The sequence below is a fragment of the Vanessa cardui genome, chromosome Z, assembly GCF_905220365.1.
Source record: "Vanessa cardui chromosome Z, ilVanCard2.1, whole genome shotgun sequence".
NCBI lineage: Eukaryota > Metazoa > Arthropoda > Insecta > Lepidoptera > Nymphalidae > Vanessa > Vanessa cardui.
In genome coordinates, this window is record NC_061154.1 from 7,306,116 (window position 1) to 7,330,642 (window position 24,527).

Sequence of the window (24,527 nt, forward strand, 5' to 3'; positions counted from 1 at the left end):
ATTGATTATTTTGTTCTAATAACATTTGTTATCTGTGTTATTATTTTATTAATCTGCAACGTATTTGTTTACTTTAATTACAACAAAATTATCGCGTAACATTTATTGAATTTTTTTTAAATAGATTTGTACTATAAATAAATTTCCAGTCATGACATGAATAAAGATTGATACAAAAATAAAACAAATATAGTATGTACTTGAAAAAAAAAAGTAAAAAGAAATCTCGGTACAAAGTTGTACGAAATTTAATTACAAACAAACTTACAAAATTTTTAACTGTTACTTGTAACGTTCATATAGTACTTTTAAAATAAAGTGTGTTTTGCGTATCTATATATTTATGATCGGTAAATAAGTTAATCAAAACAGTGACCACACGAATTCACATTAGAGGATGGAATGAAATAATGGGATACTGAGGCGAATATTACAGGAATAGTCCGCTCTCCTTAACATTTATGGCCCATAATAACGTTGTTTAACGGGGGATTACTTAAACAACGGCCTGACTTTGTTTGAATGTCAAATTAATAATGACGGAACGGAAGAAATAGAGTTTACTTAACAGCTTTATAAGCACGTTAACAATAGCGATACAGTGCTTGAGAAAAAGAAACTACGCGTTTTAGTTAGTTAACTAAGTTTTTTATTCGAAATATACTAACGTTAGAGTATTCCATTGTTAAAATGTTAACAGACCAATTCCTATCAAATTTATTCAAGGTTTTAAAGTCGTTATCTTTTAAAAATATTCCATTAAAAACAGTAGTTAATCAGCAGATTATGAGAATCTTAAGTGGGTAACATTCCGCCACTTAAGCGAGTATCCGTCAGCTTGTACACAACGGATGTTACCGTATAACTAGCTACAACCACTAACTTTGGCTCATATTTTAAAACACATTTCTTTATTATCTCAGTACTTTCTTAGAAATCTTTCATTATATAGACATAAACTATTATGAGACTAAATTTCCCAAAATCTAAATAATTTCTTTCATATTCAATGTACTAAAAATTTTAGGATAAAAGCTATGAATTTGTATTTCATAGTCTATATATACAAGACTTATCACATTATAATTCCATTTTTATATACGTGTGCATAGTAAAGAAAAATCATATTATGACCTATTTCACCTTTGATTACAATATTGTTATTTGTAGTAAGCATGTTTAGTATTTGATAATTTGAAAATTCTTGGTAAATAAATAAACGACAGTCAAGTTAAAGTCAAGCCAATCATTTACATATTTATCAATAATCAATATCCATAACGTTGTTAAAATATTTACCATAATCGTTATATCAACAAGGGACAATTTGTTTTGGTAATTATTAAACATTACTTCTTCGTTTTACCTTAATAAAGTCATACTTGATAGTCCAACTCTGTCGTGTATGTCTGATTACAATGAACGCAAAAAATACTTGCAAATGTAATGTGAATACTTCTTAGAAAAGGGAGAACTTTGGATCATTGGGCAATTTTATCATATATTTAAATGGATAATATTAACCACGTTGATTGATTGTACAGAAGATTGTCGCCTGGTATTGTTGAGTCGATTGCGTTGTCAGTTTGTATCTGGGTCAAACATACAACGCTACAAATAGTACGAGCGACGCACCGCAACAGATTTCACTTGCTAAGATATTTATGCAGTCACTTCTTCTCTACTTATGACTTATTTTTAATATATCTATAAACTCTTTTGACCTCGAATAACCTTTATCGTGAAATAACTTTTGACCCATGTTTACCTTCGATTATTAAATTCTTCTTCTCGTTGCTCCAATGGCTAGCTAGATTCCCTCTAAGAATAAACTGTAGCTTATAAGACCGTAGATCTAAAAGTCCAGGATTCGAATTCCGGGTCAAGAGATAATTATTGGGTTTTCCCCTTAAGTTACAAGTTTCGTTTGTCGGTAAATGAGGAGATAGGTGAGTGTTATTTACGCACAAACTTGTGCTAAACTTGACTAGTCTCCCTTCAGAATGGCCCTCGTTTTCGTAAGGAGAACAGAGCTGTTAAATATTATAAGACATTAGTGTATGTTATGTATGCAATAATTTTATTAAGATTTATTTGGAAATAGAATGCACTTTGAATTTATTGTACAGTCAATGGCGTGCCAATAGCGTAAAATGAAAATGAAAATGAAACATTATACGCCATTTATTTTAAGAATTGTTGCAATATTTTTAAGTTTGAAGGTACGGCACTCATTAGCAATAGAGGCCTTCTGTTAGAACTCAAACCTCATCTTAGAACTGAAATGTCAGAATGTGTTACATTGACTACTTACAATAATCATTAAATTTATAGGATGCACGTTTCAATATTGCGTATCAGCCTGCAGTGTTTTTGAGATACACATTTTTTTTTGTATAGAATGCAATTGCAGATGATAAAACTATTTTGTACTGTTTTTAAATTTCCCCAGAAGTGTATGATGTCATCATTACTAAAAACGCTACGTTCTAAGCATCATTAACTTCAGATGCTGCATTTTAAGAACTGCTTAAATCATCAAATGCCATTATTTGGTTCGAGCGTGCTCTGCCTTACCGTAATCACCTGCGCCTTACTTTTGTCCCTGGTCTGCGTGAGGTGTGCGACTATGCTCAATCATAGTAAAAAAAATTAATAGCTCGAGTAAGTATCCGAATCAATTATTAGTGAAGACTTACTTAACAATGAAATAATTTTAAGCGTAGGTTCAGATATGATTAATAAATAAAGCAAGCAATATAGTATTTTACAGTTCAAAAACGTCAAGCGCTTTTGAACTGTAAAATTTAGTTGAATTTCTTAATGTATAATATGAAATCTTGTAAAATGGCGACATAATAATATATTGTGTAGGCTCTACTTCAATAAAGTAAAATCAACATGGAATCACTCGCGATCATAAAGAATAGTTCTGGTAAGGATATGCTTCTGTTTCATTGGAAAACTGAACCACACCCCATGTTATGCACACGTACGCGTTGGAGTAACGGCCGAAAAGATGGTATGTACCTTTGGCCATGTATGCAGAGTGTGAGTCGAGGCAAGGTTTGGAAATGTTACCGAGCTACTTGAATATGTGCTCTTTTAAAAGTACTAAGTATCTCAAGTGTTGCGTGTTATATTTTATAGTGCAGATGTGTTATATTATAGTGCAGTGTAATTCGATGTTACAATTCTCAAAAAACGTCATCCTCAGGGTCGAAATTGGAGTTCTTATTCTACATTAACAATACCAAAACTTATTTTATACTTAAATATTTAACTTTTCCTTATTTTTATGGACCATAATTAACCTATTTACTGTAAGTGTAATTTTATTTTTTTGCCCAGAGGATCGGAATTGCGATTCAACGGGGAAATGCTGCTAGCATTCTTGCCACCATTCCACGCGGTCAAGATGTATATAGTAACTAGTTTCAGTTCATATTTGTATATATTTAAGCGTTTAATGTTATTAATTCTTATGTTAATAAAGTATATAGTTTCAATAATTGTAATAGAATTTTTAACAATTTATAATTTAACCTTTCTACAACCGCCAAATTGGTTATTACGAGCATGTGTCATCTTTATGTTATTAACTTTATCTTTAGCTGAGGATGATAGACGTAACTGATAAATTGTTCAAGACACTCGCGTATTAAATCGAGACAATTACGTAAGGGACGTCCTACTTTAATTGAGTAAGTAAAACCTCGTTGTTGATGGAATTAATTTAAAAAAAAAAAAAATAGCGCCCGGCTTCGCACGGGTAGACATAATTTTTTTTTATATTTTTTTGTTGCTTTTTTTTCGGATATTGTTGTTTTTATCGTTCTATTTTAACTTATTTACAAAAATATCATACTAAATTATATACCGAAACCTTCCTTATGAATCTCACTGCCTATTCGCGAAAACCGCATGAAAATCCCTTCAGTTCAGTAGTTTTGGAGTTCATCACGAACGTACAGACAGACAGGCGCGGCCGGGGGACTTTGTTTTATAATATGTGGTGATAAATAAATAAATAAATATTGGACAACATCACATACATTACTCTGATCCCAATGTAAGTAGCTAAAGCACTCCCAGCCCCCAGACAACATAGAAAACTAATTAACTTATTTCTCTCGACTCGGCCGAGAATCGAACCCGGGTCCTCGGAATGGCAAACCCATGATAACCGGTGTACATACTACTAGACCACGGAGGTCGTCTCTCGAAACTACTATGATTAAATCAAATCCCTTTCAATTTGACCATTAAAACATTTTAATCATTTCACAATATATTCTTAATGAAGTTTGTTAACAACGTGGGGTTAATATTTTTGGATTTCCTAGCAGGATGTCGTCTTCATAGTCGACTGTGGTTACGGCGGCGATCTCAAGGGGGACCACCCAACTCAAGCCATATTACAATGCATAAGTGTGGCAAACACAGGTGCATTTTCCTTCCAACAAGACCGAATAGAGTTCAGGTCATTTGAAGACCATTCTTTTAATGAAAAAAATTAATAGTAAGTCGTATTTTTGCAAATGTCTCACAAAACACGTAATGCCTTATAACCTTGCATCTGAACTTTTATGGGCAAGTCAGATTTGGCGTGTATAAAATATATAAAATGAACCCGTGCATTTAGTCTACGATACTCGTATAAACAAGCACTTAATATAATAATATATGGTTGTATATACGTATGGTACATTAAGTATTACTCCTTTCTTAAAGGCCGGCAACGCACCCGCAAGCCCCCTGGTGTTGCAGATGTCCATGGGCGATGGTAGTCACTTTCCATCAGATAAGCCTTCTGCTCGTTTGCCACCTATCTCATAAAAGAAAAAATATATATATAGAACTCTGTTCAGCATATCTTGTCGAAACGCAAGTCTCGGCTAAAAGTAATATCGGAACCAACCTCTTTTCTTAGTTTATCATTAACAAGACTAGGTTTTTTAATATTTCGTTGTTGCCAAAATTAATTAGGGAACATACAAAAAGTATCTAATGAATCTAAATGAGATTATTGTTTTTGCAATTAAACTATAGATTTTTTTTTTACGTACAACAACGTACATCGCCTATACTGGTACTCATGCATAGATGAAATAACATGCAATTAAAGCATTGACTTGACATTTCTATGGCTGGATATTACGTAAGATTGACATTGTCTTTTCATGTACTTAATTTGTATTTGTCTTCTGCACTGTGATTGAGGAAAAACTCTTAAGGATATTTGCATGACTTTCATAAAGCCGCTTAAGAGCAGCGAGGTGTCTCTTCCCGTTGCTTTTAAAAGTCGTTTTAAAAGCAATAGGACATAAGTTAAATTTTCTTAAGAATATGGCGACATAACGGAACACTACATTCGCTATACGGTACGGTACATAGCGGTAACTCTAGTTTCTCATTCCTCTTATAATTGTAATTGTCGCTTGAGTCTGAACCGTGATACGTTACTACTCAATCTGTTGCAATTAAATGTAATTGTGTTGTCGCGTGCCGGTGCAGGGTGGGTGCAGTGGGGGGAGGTGGACGAACTCTTAACCCGCTAGATTAGTGAAATCGCTGTTGGTGTCCGTTACGTATATCATGTTCTCCACGCTTGGACCTTATATGATGTTTTATACAATTTGTTGTCATACACTTCTCAAGTATGAAATGTAGTGGAACTTACCCAAAATAAGTACTGCGTCTAAATCTGATTGACGTAATATTTCAATTAGTTGTGGAGAGTTTTTTTAAAGTTATATGCTACGGGAAATATTCAATATATTCAATGACTAATATATAGGCCACTTTTTACAAACTACGGAATTTGAAATAACGGACATTATATCTGCAGTTTGGTTAAAATGATTTCAAGTCGATATATGAGATAAGGCAGTTAGTAATGTACCGTCAATTACTGACGGAGACGAGGATTAGAAAAATCGTTATATACTTAAATTAGTTATAGGTATATCATCTTTGAAATCATCTTACAATAAACACAAATAATTACACAACAATCTATTTTATATTTGCATTTGTGGGATTTTCGCTCAACAACATTTACGACTTATTTTCTTAAATTCTCAGTCATTTACAGCTATAAACAATAATTAATTAGCTTCAGGTATGACATTTAATACTACAAAACGATCTCAATTACATATGAAGTTAAAAAATCGTAGCCAGCTCATATACAATATGCGGTAAGGCAGAAGCTGCGTTCGGAGTCACTTCATCACTGCGCCCGTGCGCCGCCCGACGTACGTGTATTGTATGAGAATATATAATTGGATCCCGTATTCTTCTTTTGACGAGCTCTCCGCCCGGTCCATTATGTACCGTCGAGCGCTGGCCGCGGCATTTGGACGCCACTGACGACGCTCTCGGTCGTCTCCGCGCGATCCCTCCGCCACCACGATGAATGCCTCCGAACGAGGTACGTTACATTAAACGAGTAGCCGTCCCCAGCCGGGACTGTGAAGTGCACACCGCGTACCCGCAAGGTTATACATCGAAACAGGTCGGAAGTGCGTCCTATTCTCTGTGAATGGCTAGGTCACACTATTGCGAAGCTAATGGGCAGGGGAGAAGATTATATCGGCGGCCCGAGTGCCTGTTATTCGAAGTGAATGTAGTGGCTTGTGGCATCCGAGACGCCGGCCGGGGCCCGTAAGTATGGAAGACTGAAGACGCGTCATGGCTTACAATGCGACAGGTATGTGCTGTCGCGATCGCGTCCGACCTCCTTGCAGTTCCAAGAACGCGTTAAAATTACAACAATTTTGAAAGAAATAATCCTATTTAATTGACCCGAAAATAGAAGTCATCACATGTAACTCACAAATTACGGGTGTGGCTATCAGCCTGGACAATGACTATTCGTAAACGAATTAGTACCGATTATGGCGCAACGATCTAATACAAGCATTTTATCGCGTTTTATTATTATGTCCTCATGAATATTTAAGGTTACTTAACAATATCAACAAATACACAAATACATTTTGTAATACATTTTAGTGGCCTATGTTGTTACAAGCATATTTACATCTCGTATGTGTTTTATTCCAAAGTGTAAATGTGTTTACATTTTTATATCATGTTTTTGACTTTAATCATTATCAAAATTCTTCCATATAATTATGGATGAATTTAGACTTCAATAAAATAAATTTAAAATGACGAAAACTTATACAATTTCATTTTCTCTATTGTATTGCAAATTTGATATACTTTATAAATTACATTATTTGCTGTGCGCCAACAAACATTACATGATAAGCATGTAATGTTTGTTGTTTAAATGTACAATTTATATTTTAGGTTCCGTAACAAATTTATTTTATATAAATAATAATATTGTTTACAGTATTTTCTTGTTCGCGAAGCAAAATATCAACGTCTTATCTGAAGTTAATATTAAAATTGTTTAATTTCATCATGTAACATTTAATAATTTTTAAAGTGTAGCAATTTTCTTGTCCGCGGCTAATTTTACGGTCGTTTGCGTCGGCAAGCGTTCCTAAAGTTAGAAGTAGGGGAGGCACAGGATTAGCGCCTCATCCGGTTAACAATTGACAAATTGTCAGGGCTGGCGATGGTGGAATCATCGTTCATCTTTATCTGCCTAAATTTCTATTGTTTCCACCTGAAAACTCCGCTATCGATCATTACTGAGTGACAAGTGACGGTGTAGACGTTACTTCTAGTTAGGCTTCCGTTTTACTTCAGGTTATTTAATTGACCCTGTGAATTATTTTAAAACGCAGCGCAAATATACAGTAAATAAATTTCAATTTCGTTTATTTAATAAATGAAATATTGGATTTAATTTTAGAATATTTGTATACAATTTCAATTAAAGCCATTAAAGTGAGTTCATTAACTTGCTTTACGTAATCGGGAATAGCCAAGTTTTTGTTTCTGTTTTTAATGACTCTGTGAAAAAAATAATTATTACTTTAAATTCGAAAGAATTATTTGTAAATATATATCGCTAAGAAAAGTTACATTTAGGTTTTATAATTTTTATGAAATAAATTATTGTTAGATTTGTGTATTATAAACTTCTGATCAAAATGAATATCATAAAATTAAATTTATTTTATATTAAAGAAACCTACCTCGAGGTGTCACCGTATCTTCATAATTGGCGTATTTTATGAAACAAACGTCTTGAAATTTTTTCTTTTTAAGAAATGTCATATGAATTAATAATGATATATTTGATATAAAAATCTGAACTTAGTTTTCATTGATTTTCATGATAACAGTTCACTTAAATTTATTTACATATTTATGTACTAAATTGTTTTATTACTAGATTGCTTGCCAGGTTTTCATGGTAGAATAGTCGTTCAGAAATAATAGTAAATTACATTTATGACGATTCAAAAGTATTTATAAAGGCCTACCTGAAAAAAAAATGTTTTGAATAATTTTGAAATACGAACTTCAAAGATCTAGATTAAAAAAAAATAGTTGTTTAAGCTTACTATTACTTATTGGAGTTACGTCATTAAGACAAGGCTCTCTAAACGTCTGTCGTGTCAGTCGTGGGATAACGTTTAAGTGAATATGAACATATTTACCTCATATTTATAGTTTACGAGCTAATTCAAATCAAACAAAAATTCCACAAGATCGCTATCATTGACTTGTACAAATTTGCCAATATTCGTCCGAGTTAAAAAAATACTCTGTGTTTGATAATGATGTTATCAAATTGCTATTAAATATACCTAACTCTTAAAATGATTAAATAACTTGTATTTTTTTTCAAAAGTTTTTAAAAATACTACTACTATTTTATTGAATTTAAGTATGTATAGTATTCTTATCAAAGGATACTTTTCATAATTGTAATTTTATGATCTTCAACGATAGACATATTAATATTTTTAATAAGTTGTTTTTAAATTATGGGGAAAAAATTATAATTTAAACATTATCCAAAAAGGTTGTACAAAGTAAGTAGGTAATATTTTCTTATGTAAAAACTCATGGTGCAGTACGCCCTAGAAAGCTTGGAGTGAACTTTTTAGACGCCCTAGGATATTTATTAGTTTGTAGAAATTGTTTGTTAAATATTCTGATATATTTTGCCTTTACTTTGTGCCTTAAAGTGTGTGGCTAATTGGGTTTCATATATGTTTTTTACTGGAAACAAATGGTAGTGAAATGTTTGGCGCTCATTAATATCTCTTGAAATGCTTACATTTTCTATTTTATTCAAAGTTTTAATCAAGAATGCTTCGAGTAAATTGGTAAATTAGTGTCTTATGTTTCACAAATGTTTTGCTTTATTAAAATAGTTAGCGTTAATAATTTTGTTCACCAACCCGCATCTTGGAATTAGCTTCAAACCTACTCCTTAAAGGAGAGGAAGCCTTAGCCCTTAGCATTGGGAAATTTAAAGACTGTTGCTGTAGACAATTTAGTTTAATCATTTTCTCATGTTTGTATTTGATCCTGATGGATTTGGTTGGACTTTTGTTGTATTTTGTTTGATTAGGGAGTATTTGTAAAACGAAAAGAAGAGATTTACTTGATACATTGTTCATTTTTATGATATTTAACTTACTAAATCAATAAATATATATTCCTAATGAGCGCTCAACCACTCTGTACGTGTCACAAACCCTAATGTTAGACTCCTTAACTGTTAATGTTCAACTCAGGGCTAACGTTTAGAAAACCAGTTTTTCTGTCGAGAAATTGCAGCAGCAACTCAAAGATTGAAAGTAATTCATTAGTATTTTTCCTAGATTTAACACACTTGGTCGCTACTTAAAAGACTGCTGAAAAAGACCAGCTTCGGTCATTTATATATGCAATCTCTTTTCCGCCAACATGCCTCCAATAAGTCTCTAAAAACAGCTGGTATTGGTACCGTGGGTTTTTAGGTGTTTACCCAGCGCACACGGTGTACAGGCCAAATAGCCAGACCCCATGTGGAAGAAAACCATCAATGTGTTTTCCAGCAAAAAAAGGCATCGATAGTAGCTGTGTTCAGCTCTCTGTACTAATGAACATCTTAGCTTTCTGCGTTGGTTGGAAGGCTGGTCTAGAAATTCGTAGTCTTTCTCACTCCAGTTTCTTGAGAAACACGTACAAACGTTGTTTCTACACCTGCACACTTTATACTTGACTAGATTAGGCCCCCAGAATAATGTCACTGTTTTATCATCATCATCATCATCTACATCATCATCAGCCCGTACCCGTCCACTGCTGGACATAGGCCTCTCCAAGTACACGCCACTGTTCTATGCGCAGTCGGATTCTCTTCTTTAAAAATGCCCGCAACTGTTTAAAAGACATTATCTAAATATTTTATTTGAGATTAAATAATTGAAATTGTCTTTTGACCATTATTATTTATCTTATTTGTAAAACACTTTGTTTGAATGTAGCTATTTTATGTTGCAGTCAAACCATTTATTCTATATAGAGGCATACTCTTAAGTGACTGACTGTTAAGTCATGTATACACAATTAACAATAAGTCATACATCTGTAGACTTTTAGCACTCAACTTCTTCCAAATAATTCGTTAAAATTTACATTGTTTTTTTAACTGAAACAAAGAAATTGTCATATACTACGTTGTTCAGTTTAGATGTTGCGCTGCAAACGTAATGATATACTTTTTAACTTCCCGTAGCGAGGCGACGTGTAGTACTCGTAGAAGCGAATGCGTCGTCATGACAACAATATAAATGTATACCACCAACTTATAAATAACCATTTCTTTTTGCTTTTTTGGGTAATCTTAGAAAGTCATTTATTTATATATTGCGCGAGTAAAACTAAGTGAAAACGCTATCTTATTATACCTCATATAACTAAATTGATCGAAATCCTTTCCTTCGTCCATTAAATTTGAATAAGTTGTTTCTAATTTTATTACTTGTACATATGGACACGTATAATGCGATACAGAGATTCAAAAAATATACATAATTGTATTTAAATAAGTTGATGTATATTAAAAATTGATATTTATTTAATCGATATTGCCTAATTGCCTATTTATGATGGAAAAATGGGAATCGTCACATGTACTATAGGTCTAATCACTCACGACCCTTCTCGTCCTCCATTTCATCGGCGTGTATATAATGAGTGTCACTCGTATATACAACAAAAACACTCTTTAAAGAGAATAATGCTATAATAGATACTGTCACCGCAAAAATTACTTATAAACCACTACCAAAACCAACAAAGCTTTTTAACCATTGGTCAAAAATTGAAATAGTCTATGCTTAGAATTTCACTAATTCATTCAAGTTTACAATACAAAGTATATTGAATTACAACATAACCAACATATACCAGAAATAGAAGCGTGTTTCTTAGGATATATATAATGTTATTAAAAAAAGCAGCTCAGCTTTTCAATTTCCCTCGCTTTATATTAAGATTATACAATTATTATACGAGTATTTTGACTTCGTGTTATCCGTAACCACTAACTATAGATATATATACGGTGGTTTCAAACGTTCATTGGTCCATAGGTACTTTACGTTTGTAGCTAACTGGCGGTATATCGAAAGAAGCTAATATCAAAGAGGTCTTAATGCGGACTTCCTGCCTTCTTTCATATGTCAATTTCCTTCGTAATGCATTCGATGATATCTCAACGAGTGGAGGCACGCACTATTCCTCAAACGTAGTATGTCACGTTAAAGCTATTAGATCTAGTTTACGTCAACAAAGCTTAATTTATTATACGTCGTAGCATTGAAACATCGGTTAAGTGGAATACATACGTTCCTGGACATTTAAAGAAACTACCGGTTCGCATGTTTAACTGTTACATAAGTATCGATATGTATGATATAGATGGAGTTTTTCGGTTTGTAATTATTTTACGGTATTTGGTAATCGTATTAATATAAATGAAAACACAATGAAGTCAGGACTCTATGGAGTTTGGCATTAAGTTCCAAAAATTTACGGTATCTGTATATTAATATTAATTTAGTATCTGTAAGACATTTGGCGCGAAAAATTTCCGGTTAGACGGCTCAATATATTTGTATTATTTAATCGTTTTTCAAAAATATATATCCATGTATTTTAAATATAATTCGTTTTTATTGTAAATATAATTCAACATTAGGTATATATAATTTTAACGAAAAATATAACAAAAACTTTAAAATGATAACTACATAGTTTACGTAGCTATAATATGTAGATGAAAATACGCTTAAAATACTATAAAAATAAACACTTTTTTAACTAGACGCCAAGAAGAGAGAGAGAGAGAGGGGAACATAGATTTAATTAATTATTACGTAATATTAGACAGTAATCGGGAAATTTAATCTTATATTAAAAAATAATGCTTGTTTATGTCCTTATTCCGTGCGTTCGCGACTCGTTCTGATTGAGTATATTTCTGGCATAATATGATCACCGTACAATGGGCGCTGCATCTTGTATGCGTTCGATTAAAATATCGAGATTTGTAGCGGTGAATTTTTCAAGCTAATATTTACCCTTATTGATCAGATCATTGTGATATACCATTCTCTTATAATAAAATTAAACATCTGTAGCTCGATTTTTTGGATAAAGTCATTGCAATTATATCATTAACGTCGCCAAATGCTCGACTCTAAAGTACAGTAGCCATTGATAGTCAAACATGATTCTGATTGGCTCAGATTATGAAAATTTGGAATTAAAAAAAATGCATTTTATCGCTGGAAAATTGTTCGAGTGCGATTAGGTGTATCCACGCTGTTAATAATTAACTTCCTTCATATTTCACGAACTGTTTTGATACTAGATTTCTATACATATTTAGGTAAGCATCGGATGAAGGAAGTTTATAGTTATATATATACATATATCGTCTTCTGTTACGCGAGGTAAAAGAAATACAATAACAACAATCCATAATAAAACATACACTAACACATTTTTCAAACGATAAAACATAGCGTACTTAGTAATATTAGCATACAATTGCCGGAGCGCGAGCGGCAATAAAGTATATAGAAAAGAAAGATTAAAGTGCAATGCATAATGATCGGTAATTATGACTTATTGGTTAAATATGCTAACGAGGAGTTCTTGTCTGAAATTCATTGAGATAAATGAATAAAAATCTGTGTCACAGATTAAAAAATAAAAACATACTATAAATAATTTAATTTTTAAGTCATCATCACATTAAATAAATTAGTCGAAACAAAGAAACTACGCATTGACGAGCTTTAGTTAAAGTCTTCGCTTGCATGCACTTTGCTGCTCAAGCTGTTTCAAAATAAAAAAGTTAAAAAAAATAGTCGAAAAGCTCTTTTATTGATATAAAAAACGTAGTTATTCAAAATAGAATAAAATTATATTTAATTTCCAGAAAAACGAAGTCGCCAATTGAAGTGAGATAGATACTTATGCGAAAGAATGGGTTGTTTAAAAAAGAAAAAAACTCAGAGTATTCCTCTTTTTATTAGACGCGTTTTGTATGTATTAAGAAGAGGTTGACGTTATTTTCTAAAATCGGTTAATCCGGTTAGTCAAGTTGTCGCAGTGGTCATTTGAGATAATTTGCCTGTTGACTTTGCTATTTGTCGGAGCGTTTTTAGTGAGGAAGTCACTTTGTTTGTTTGTCTTCAGCAATGCGTTCGCTCCAACGTACGTACAATGTTCGTTATTTATTAAACGTTTTCATCCAGACTTTCGGTTATCTGGTTAATATTTATCAGTGAATAAATTGATCTTAAAAGTGATATATTAATTTTATATAAAATATCTTAGTGGTACGATTAAATATCCTAAATAAAAATGATAAAATTTATACAACAAAAAATCAATTTATTATAAATTTACAAGATTACAATGAATTCATTGCAATACTATTGTATTGATTTGAAAATAAAACAAATGTGAATAAGAGCTTTTAAGCCAGCTGTTCAGACAGCTTTTACTGATTTTAGCACTTTTAGCGCTTACTGATAATATTATCCTCTTATTATAATAATAGTAGAGTGCATAACATAACTGCTTTTTATATATCGACTATCATTTTTTTCTTCTTTTAGTGAAATTTTATGTTTTATAAGTGACTATGTTACTAAATGTTATATCTTTAAAATAATGCCATTAATTAATATAAATTATTAGTGTTAATATAAACCGAAGTGTCACACGTGTTTTATACAATAAAAACAAGGAATCGGTTGAATACTATTTACGTGTCTCCTATGAAAAGGAAAGAAGCCACAGAAAAATTATATACGATCTCTATGGAGCCTAGAAATAAATGCAACACAATAAAAAAAAAAGTTTAAAAAATATTCATTATTCGCTTTTCGAAGTTCTAAGTGTTCGCTTGTTAAAACAGTGTAAAGCCGTGTCAGTGTACAAGTACATAAATTGCTTCGTCTAATAACTTCAAGTTATCTCGAGTGTGGAGGAAATGGATCAATGAGAGCCCATCTTCCTAAACAATACTTAAGTAATACGATTTACTTTGTGTTTTCACATCAGAATGGGTAATACTTTGCCAATTATAAATATTTCATAAATTAAATGATGTACGATATTATAACTAGTCAATGTTTTACAATACAATTAAACGTTTATTACAGATGTATTAGAAAGTTTTTCATATGTACGTGTAAATGCTGAAGCTGAGATGGCCCAGTGGTTCAAACCCAGGCAAGCACCACTATATATATATATAGTGGTGCTTGCCTGCCTTGCTTAATTTGTGTTTATAATTCATCTCGTACTCGGCGGTGAAGGAAGACATCGTGAGGAAACCTGCATGTGTCTAATTTTATCGAAATTCTGCCACATGTGCTTTCCACCAACCCGCATTGGAACAGCGTGGTGGAATATGTTTCAAACCCTCTCCTTAATAGAAGAGGAGGCCTTATCCCAGAAGTGGGAAATTTACCTGCTGTTACTTTACTTAACTTACGCGTAAATGTTTTAAGAGTGTTAAAATGCGTGTTTCGGGATGTAATAAAGTAATTCGATTTTATAGTAACTAAAAGACTTGTCGATTTCAATAAACTACTCGTGTTTATGTTTGAAAAATAAAAAAATATGTCTTAAAATAAATGCTCTATACTTTAATACATTTTTAGATAACTCATGTAAAGTTTTGGAGAGAAATTAATTTAAATAATGTTCTGTCCTTAGAATATCTCGATTCATAGTAGGTACTATTTTAAAGCTATAAAATATTTTTAATAGGGAAGTATGTTTTTTACCACCTTATTAACCATATATGATATGTTCATTTAAATTTCGAAAAAGAAACGACGAAAAAGTAAAGTAACAGTAGTCTGTTACTTTACTGTATAGGGAATACATAGTTGTAGTCTCTCTACGGCTAAGGATTGTCCTGTTTTTGTAGAAGTTTTGGAGCTAATTCATACACGTTACTCAAACGTCCTCTCAATGTTTTCCTTTATTTATATGAAATCATATAAAATTCGGTAGTGCTTGTTCGGATTTGAACTTGCAATGATCAGTTAACATCCACGCGTTCTAACTATTGGGCCATCTCAACTCGATTATATGAATATAAATAATGATTGTTTTTAATTACATCATTTCCGATTGAACTATTTGATTTCATTCAAGCAATTCCAAGGACAATACCTAGTATTCTAACACGGGTTACCAATCAGAATCGTTTAAATGATTATTTCAAGAGGCAGGTTGCTGAACTATTCCGACCCACAAAAAAGTCAATTGGTGTGCCCTTACTAATATATAATTAATTTTGGCTACGTTCTGTTCTTGAGACTAATTCGTAATTCGATGGTATGTTAAGTGGTCCTATATTTTATATGTTGTTATTATTTAACTGAAGAATAGTGTATTATGTTTATTAATTTTATTGCGCATTTATTTCTTGATTTCTTTTAATCATAAATTCATACAATAATTATAGTACGACACAACTTAGATGTAGCATCGGCAAAATTCGTAAAACCGATCACATCCGAATTAAGTACGCCATCCCAAATTATCAATATTTGTTTTTTATGTGAATATGATTTTTACACAAACGTAATAACTTGTAATATCATATGAGTTAATATATTCATCAATTTGACACGCCGATTTATATGCACTTGTTTTCTCGGACGTGAGAAAATATAGCAACGAATAGCGTCGAATGGCGCGATAGGGTAATCAGTTTTACGAATTTTGCCGATGCTACATCTAATTTGTGTCGTACTATATCAATTTATGTTTCACATTAACTCGATGTCCTGGAAAGGCTGAGCTGCCAATTCATAGTAATCCGTACGGAATTTTGGTTTTTTCATGCTAGCTAGGTCCTCAAAGTTGATACCTGATTGAGATATTTAAATGTTGAAAAAAAATCATAGCCGTCATTACTTTAATTTATCGATCACGTAAATGTTGATTTTTCATCGTGAATATCATGTTTCTAATGTTATGTTATTATATTGTTAATTAGGTACGAATGTTAAGTCGCTGTTAAAACTATACAAGGGACAGCAGTTCTATCCTATTTATATTCTATTCACACAGACCTGTTTGATTATAATTGAACAAATATTATTAACTAGGTCGCTCTCGATATATACCTAATTTTATACATCCCTGGCACAATTTGGGTTTCAAAATATAGTATTATATATTCTATACATGAAATACGTGTACCTCATTTTAATTATATAAGCAAAAGTCGCATACAATTTTCTGACATTTATGATCGTGTTATGCGAAGTGACTTTTACGTTTACTAAATATTTTATGTATAAAGATTAATTATCTAAATGTTTTTGGGAAGACTTATCAGACAATTATCATACAGTCGATTTGCATTTAAAAAATCGTAGCGGAATAAAGATGGTAACTAAAAAAATAACTCGAATAACAATAAATTATAATAATTATTTTTTCACTTTCAAATATAGTTTAAGCACGTGACAAATTGCGTGATCAAATGAGTTTTCGTGACAATGTCTAAGAAAATTACATACTGATGATAAATGTTGATACGTCGTATTTAAATTAACGAATGACATTCTAATTATTCATGAATTTCTTATTTTATGTCAGTTCATTTTCGGGTTTGTCTTTATTTATGAATTAACTATATATTATTTTATGTTTGGTAAAAGTTAGATATTATGACAGTAGGGGTTTTGTGAAGGGGGCGAACATTTGGATAGTATAACATACTTATTAGAATGTATTAAACACATAGAGTTTTTTTTTGTTCTGGCTGGTTGGTCTGCTGATGGTAAGTAATACCTAATATAAAATATACAACGACAAAATGTATAATAGTATATATAATAGTATATATTATACATTTTGTCGTTGTATATTTTATATTAGGTATTACTTAACATCAGCAGACCTCCGCTGGAATTCAAGCTTGTCTTGTTGGAAGACGTGGCCCACGCTGACATTTTTCGTATTAAAATAATATATGCATAATCCGTAATAAAGAATACATAAGTAATTCTTTTAATCATATAAAACGTATAGTTCAATATACAGTTTTTAATTCATTTTTAAACCCGAGATCAGAAACTATTATGCACATGCTCTACACTAAATTATTACATATAATCGTATTATAAAAGCCTCCTCAGGTAACAGTTTAAAAAAATACTTTTTTTACCAGAAAAACTACTTCGTGTTCATTCGATATCAGATTACTTTATAAATGAAAGCGTCCCACGCGAAATTTACGTGAAAATAATAAACGTTGTCAAACTATAGTTACAACTAATTAGATTTTTTCGATAATAATAAAGCATGTTATCTTGTAAATGAAATGTATTGCGTGTTCTAAGTTAATGAGTCTCGCATTTTAAGTTCCTAGTTGAGATTCTCACTTTTTTATGAATATAAAGCAGATATGCTAATTGTTACGACTTAATGTTATGCGTACACGCACGGTGCCGTGAATATACCGCTGTGAACTGCAATATTGTCTTTTATTCAATTGCTTCTTATGTGTGCAATATTCTTGAGGGGATTATGATTATTATTATCATTAAAATTTTGAATATTTGTAAATTGTTGAAATTGAAAAATATGTAAATCAATGCAACCTAATATACATTAAATATAGATATTTCTAATTATTTATTTGTAAGAATCATTACTTTCTATATGTACGTGTTAATGTATGTAAATCGACTATTCTTGTAAAATCAGATTAGGCAATGGGAATATTGGTAATATGTACACTTAAAATTAAGTTATTTTAATTTCGATACGAGATGCAACTACGCCTTGTGTAAGATCACACGCAGCGCCTGTGTTGAGAGGTTTTGTTAGGTTTAATTTGAGGATTTGTTAATTATTTATTTATATATAAGATTTTTGATTCTTACATGGATGTATGACTTAAAAATAATTTATCTCAATTTGGCATGACTAAAAATTTAAAAGTTTATTTTTATATTATTTAAAATTAAAAATAAAATATTACAAATGTTTAAAACCCGGAAGAAATTGTAAATATGTGTATGATATATTCGTACTAAATACACAGGAAATTTGCATCGGAAGTAAACCTTACAGTGAGCGCTACAAAGTGTTCAAATAAATAACATTTAATTGGACTTATTTTATTAATTGTTGCTTGTTAGTAAATCATTATTTGCTTTTAAATTAACTGATTAAAAATTACAAAGGAAATGTATTTGTAATGTTATCGGCTCACGTTTCATGATATTAATTCGCAATATATTCTATTAATACTAAAATGATGGATGTTTCTCAAGAGTTTGTTACTATTATTTATTTATTTCCTTCATCACTAAAAATGTATTCTGTGTGGAGTTATTGCTAATATTCTCTATCAGGTATTATAATTTAAGAAGCTATGAAAAGATACTTTTTCAAATTTAAAAGAAAAACAATTAATTTGTAATCATACATTATATATATATAAAAGTAAAGTAACAACCTGTAAATTTCCCACTGCTGAGATAAGACCTTCTCTTCCATTAAGGAGATGGTATATTATATTCCACCACGCTGTTCCAATACGGGTTGGTGGAATGCACATGTGGCAGAATTTCGATGAAATTAGACCCGTGCAGGTTTCCACACGATGTTTTCCTTCACCGCCGAGCACGAGACGAATTATAGACACAAACTAGGCAATTATATATAGTGGTGCTTGCCAGGGCTTAAACCCGCAATGATCGGTTAAGATGCACTCGTTCCAACCACTGGGCCATCTCATATACATACGACAGTATAATTAGTATATGCTCAAAATCATGTTGTATCATTCTTCATTAATAACAATTACAATTTTACGTATTATTATGTTTTGACGTTAGCTCAAAGAAAGCCAGTTTAATTACAGGCACAGAAACACGTGATGGTGTATAGACAATGTCCTTAATACAATTAGTAATACTTCTTACAGCTGGTGTTTAGGAGATTTTATGTGGTGGCTGGTGAATGGGAACAAATCATCGAGGCTTATATCAATCATTTATTAATTTCTTCGATCGATGTCCGATTAGATGAAGGAAGTTAATAATTTATTTATAATAAAATATATCTACTATGTAATAAAATGTAGTTAGAAAGAAGAGAATATGGTCGTTTTAATAAGATATATTTAAAATAAACATATTATACACGTATTTCATTGCTCTTCCTTGAGGTTGCCTGGCAGAGATCGCTGTTTTAGCGATAACGCCGCCTCTTGTGTGCAATAAAGAATATTTTGATTTGATTTATTCAATAAGATTTATACGTTGCAATGGGATGTCATTTTTATTTCATATGTCTTTTTTTCTTATTGATATAGACGGATATCTCCGCAATTGCACGCCGCCGGCCATCGACGATTTTCCAGCGGGCTTCTTCACGGAGATTCAGAGGCAGCATGGCGCTATCGTTTTACACGCATTTATATCCATCTATCTCTTCTTGGCACTCGCTGTTGTATGCGATAAATTTTTTGTACCGGCCGTTGATAGAATATGTACGGGTGAGTTAATGCTGAGCCCTCTTTGTTTTAAATTTCCGTAGAGTTTTTACTGAACCGTATACAATGGTGGTATTCTGTAAGAACTCATTTTGTTTCTCATTCAAATAAAACCTTGGAAATCGATAATGACACGTAATAAAAAGACGTAATAACGGTAATTTGAAGTATCCCTTGTAATTTTACCATAATTGTTATAGTCAACGTAGAATACACTTTCGGATTTGGCGTTCGTACTCTGCGGTGAGTTTTGAGTTTGTTTATACGGAAATGATATATAATTCTTCATATTTTAAAACCTTCGCCAAACAGTCTTACTTAGCATTTTTGTGTTTCGGTTTGAAAGGTGAGTAAGACAGTGTAATTACAGGCACAAGGGACATAACATCATTGGACGATCATTAAAGCATTGGCAATGTAAGAATAGTTAAAATTGTTTACGAAACCGATAAATTTGCCACTGATTATCATCACTTGATGATAAGTGACCAGTTATAATACCATAAAAACTTATTATAAATATTAATAATTCGTTTATACTTTCAGCTTTAAATATGACAAATGATGTGGCTGGTGCCACATTTATGGCAGCAGCTACGTCGGCGCCGGAATTGTTTGTGAACGTCATCGGGACCTTTATAACTGAGGGTGATATCGGCGTGGGTACCATCGTTGGTTCAGCCGTCTTCAATATCCTGGCTGTGGCCGCCTGCTGTGGCATAGGCGCGGGAATGGTACGAATAATATTCCAGTATTTAGATGCGGCATTTTGGTTTACATACACCGGGATTTTTTTTGTTTCTGTCATCATTTGAAAAAAACGCTGAAATATTTAACCACATAGGCGCGTACAGACAAGATAAATTATTTAATTATCTAGAATCAACCTGTAAACAACGTTAATAGAAAGTGCAGCGTCCCATAATTTTAACTGAGACAATGTCCTTGCTTTGTGCTTTTTTAGTAGCCAGTACAGGCTATTTTGAGAGTTACAACTGACTCTCTTATTTATTTGATTAGATATCGTTCTTTTTAGAGTAATCGAAACATACATATGTAGATTAAAGATTGTTTATTTGTGGGGTAAAGGGTTTGCATCTGCACTTTAATATTATGTTACTATGTAAATCTTGAACGCATGGAATTGTGGCAAGAATGCTAGCATTATTTTTCCATTGAATCGCCCTTCTGTTATCAGTGGAGTCAATAAGGCGAGGTGTTTATACTTTTAATTCATCTTTTTGTACTGTAACTTCATAGATAGCAGAAAAATATATGTTTAAGTAAAATATTTATTTCTGTTTCATTTTAGGTGGTACCTCTTGATTGGTGGCCATTAACAAGAGATTGTCTGGCATATGGAATAACAGTCTCTATACTTATTTGCATCATGCACGACGAATATGTGCAGTGGTACGAAGCTTTCCTTCTAGTGTTATTGTATGGAGTATATATCTGTATTATGTATTACGACAAATCTATTCAAAATTTTGCTAAAGGTAAGTATTTATGATCTATTTATAAATAGATTCAATTTTAACTCTTAATTTATTCAAATATTTTCACAACAGGAAGTTGGATCTGTGTTTCAAATTTTTTGAAGAAAGATAATGAAAAACAGGACTCCGTATTACCAGTGGACAATGGTATATATAGATTTATGTATTTATTGACATTATAGAAAAACAGCAATCATATTATTAATTGTTTTACAAACGATATAAAATTAAAGTTCAATTTATTTCCACTAGATCATCATCAGCACAATGGGAATGTTAAGAGTGTATCCCTATTTACGGATACAAATGAAAAGAAACTCTCCTCGGATGCGTCTCTCCAAGTCGAAAAGATTAAAAATGATGATGATAAAAGTGTGAGTGGGGAAAACGAACCGAAGGTCAGTGATATGGAAATTGCATGTCAAGAAGAAGCTAATCAAGGCAACGTAGAAGAAGGGAATAAAGAAGTAGTGGAAGAATATCGTCATTCTTTGTGGAAGTGGCCATCTGGAAGAAGTAAACTTACAAAGGTAGTAAAATTTAAGTGTATTGCTTCAAAAAGTCTGAAAGCAAAGGAAAATAAGATTAAATGTCATTATGATGATCTTTATAATGATGTCAATATGGGTTTATTAAATAAGGTTCATATATTTTGGGACAAAATAAAAAGATCCGCTGAGTTTCTTCTGCTGGTACTTCTCAGGCCAGGGTATTTTCTTTTCTGAATCGCTAGTAGTGTTTAATTTTACTGTAAATGAGCGAGTGTAATGTTTCCAATTTGTATAAAAAAGCTTGAGTTATATGCTCAGTGTAATAAGTAATAAAAGTGATGAGATTTTGAACTCGTCTACAATTATAAGTTTCGTATTATTCTTTGACGATATTGATATTGTTATCGTGAAATAATAAAATAAAACTTCTGATTGTATTGTGATATTATGTTTATGACAAACAACCCAAAAAACGCGAGCGAATCTTGGGTAACAAGGAGTATTAATATAATACAACCCTAGCAATACTTTTTGCAGTGAACTAGTTTTGATTCTAATTTATTTTCCAATAATATTAAAGCTGTTTATTTCAGACGACGTGGATTATAACATGGCCGATACATCTGGTGTATCTCTTCACGATACCCGATTGCGAGAAACCTCGTTTCAAGAACTGGTTTCCACTGACCTTCATCATGTGCATTGTCTGGATAGGCTCGTTGTCGTATATCGTTGCGTGGATGATCACCATTATCGGTAGGATTTTGTAAATTTACCAGATGTTTTTTACATTAACAGTAATGAATAATAACTGTGTGATTTCTATCATAAAAAATCCTAGGTGATACGCTGATGATACCAGATTCAGTTATGGGGATTACCTTCTTAGCTGCTGGAACGTCGGTCCCAGAAGCTGTTTCCAGTGTGATCGTAGCTAAACAAGGTAAAAATAGTAAAAACTGTCCGAATATCTATTGTTTCATTTAACAAAAATAAATCTTGTTCACTGTGGTGTGTATATATTTTTTCAGGCCATGGATCAATGGGTATTAGCAACTCAATAGGATCAAACACATTCGATATACTTTTGTGTTTGGGTCTACCGTGGTTAATCAAAGCTTCATTAACTCCAGCTGAACCTGGCAACTATTGGGTTAGATCGTTATTACCGTTATATGAATGTTACAAATGCGAATTATACTATACAAAGCGAATGTTTACAGCGAAAATATATTGCCAAGCGATTTGGGCCCGTAGTTTGATTATGAATAATCACTCATAAAACTTCGATTAATATGTCATTCTGTTATAATTTTTAAAATGATTAAATAAAGCTTTTAATACTTAATTGGAAAATATCAATATTCGAGTGATTGTCACAATTGGACGACTCTTTTGAATTTCGAAGTGCTTTGCTACGCATGTTATTGTAATAATAATATATTTGTTAAAACTTTTGTTCTTCCATTAGGTGAAGATAAATTCGATGGGTTTAGAATATTCTGCAATATCCCTGTTGTCTACGCTACTGCTTCTGTACCTCACGTTCTGGTTGAACAAGTTTAAGCTGGACGCGGCGGTAGGGCGGGCGTGCTTAGCTATGTACGCTATGTTCTTGGTACTAGCCACTCTCATCGAGTTGAATGTTTTCTTCCCGGTGAACGTGCGTACTTGCAGGAGAAACGAACTGAAATCTTAACTACTAAACAAACGCAGTGATATGAATGAAGCCTCACCAGTGATGTCATTCACGTCAGATCCACAGGAAGCACCAGCTTTCTAACACGATGTTGTTCGCAAACCGTACTAAATTTTTACTCTTAGTTTTAAAGTGATATCGATGATCACAATTTTACAAACAAAGATTAATAAAGTTAAGTTTATTATTAATGATATTATTAATTTTAACTTTTTGATTGGGAACTAAGCGGCATAGTTTTTTTAGATTTCGTTTTATTTTTTATTCATTTACATTATTTTTTTCGGTCTTAAAATATAATTTGATGTTTAAAAGAATAAGAGTTTGGAATTATATAGAATATTATCTGAATTTAATGCCAAATATTTTTTATAATCTACATCTATTATCAGCTAATGATCAGAGTGCGAAGTCAATGCTAATACTTTGTATACCTTTTAACTTACCTTTGTAACAGAGGTACATTGTATTTTTAAGTCGGAAAAATTGTTTTGTAAATAAATACGTACGATGTTAATGTATCAGCAATTAAGAAATATAAAATATATAGATTTTTATTTTCAGTATTATTTCAGTTGAAAATAATCCTACGCTCCACCACATTTAATCCTAAACAATATTAAGGATTTTATAGAATACATTTTCCAATTAAAAAATTTACGAGAATGCTAGGCTAATAAACATTTACTGAATTAAAAACAGTACCAGTAATTTTTTCCTGTTGAAGTATTAAGATATGATTTTTAATTTTCATTTTCTTATTTTCTTTGTTCTATTTTTCTTATTACTTATATATTTACAAATAAAGGTACCATAATTTGCTCAATATATACGGTTTTACACGTGCC

At 31.9% G+C, this 24,527-nt stretch overlaps 1 protein-coding gene across 3 annotated transcripts; it reads left to right on the top strand.

The window, feature by feature from the left end:
- Positions 1–6,223: 6,223 nt before the first annotated feature.
- Positions 6,224–24,242, top strand: LOC124543268 (sodium/potassium/calcium exchanger 4). Of its 3 annotated transcripts, none has more exons than XM_047121429.1 (10): positions 6,224–6,436; positions 19,811–19,993; positions 20,537–20,724; positions 21,303–21,489; positions 21,562–21,636; positions 21,742–22,019; positions 22,574–22,736; positions 22,822–22,923; positions 23,012–23,133; positions 23,452–24,242. In XM_047121429.1, exons 1-10 carry the CDS (start codon positions 6,418–6,420, stop codon positions 23,677–23,679), a joined length of 1,545 nt encoding a protein of 514 aa, XP_046977385.1. In that variant the 5' UTR covers positions 6,224–6,417; the 3' UTR covers positions 23,680–24,242. The 3 variants fall into 3 exon arrangements, with proteins under 3 accessions (XP_046977385.1, XP_046977386.1, XP_046977387.1); XM_047121430.1 differs by lacking the exon at positions 6,224–6,436 and adding an exon at positions 6,504–6,715; XM_047121431.1 differs by lacking the exon at positions 6,224–6,436 and adding an exon at positions 13,568–13,659.
- Positions 24,243–24,527: the final 285 nt, after the last annotated feature.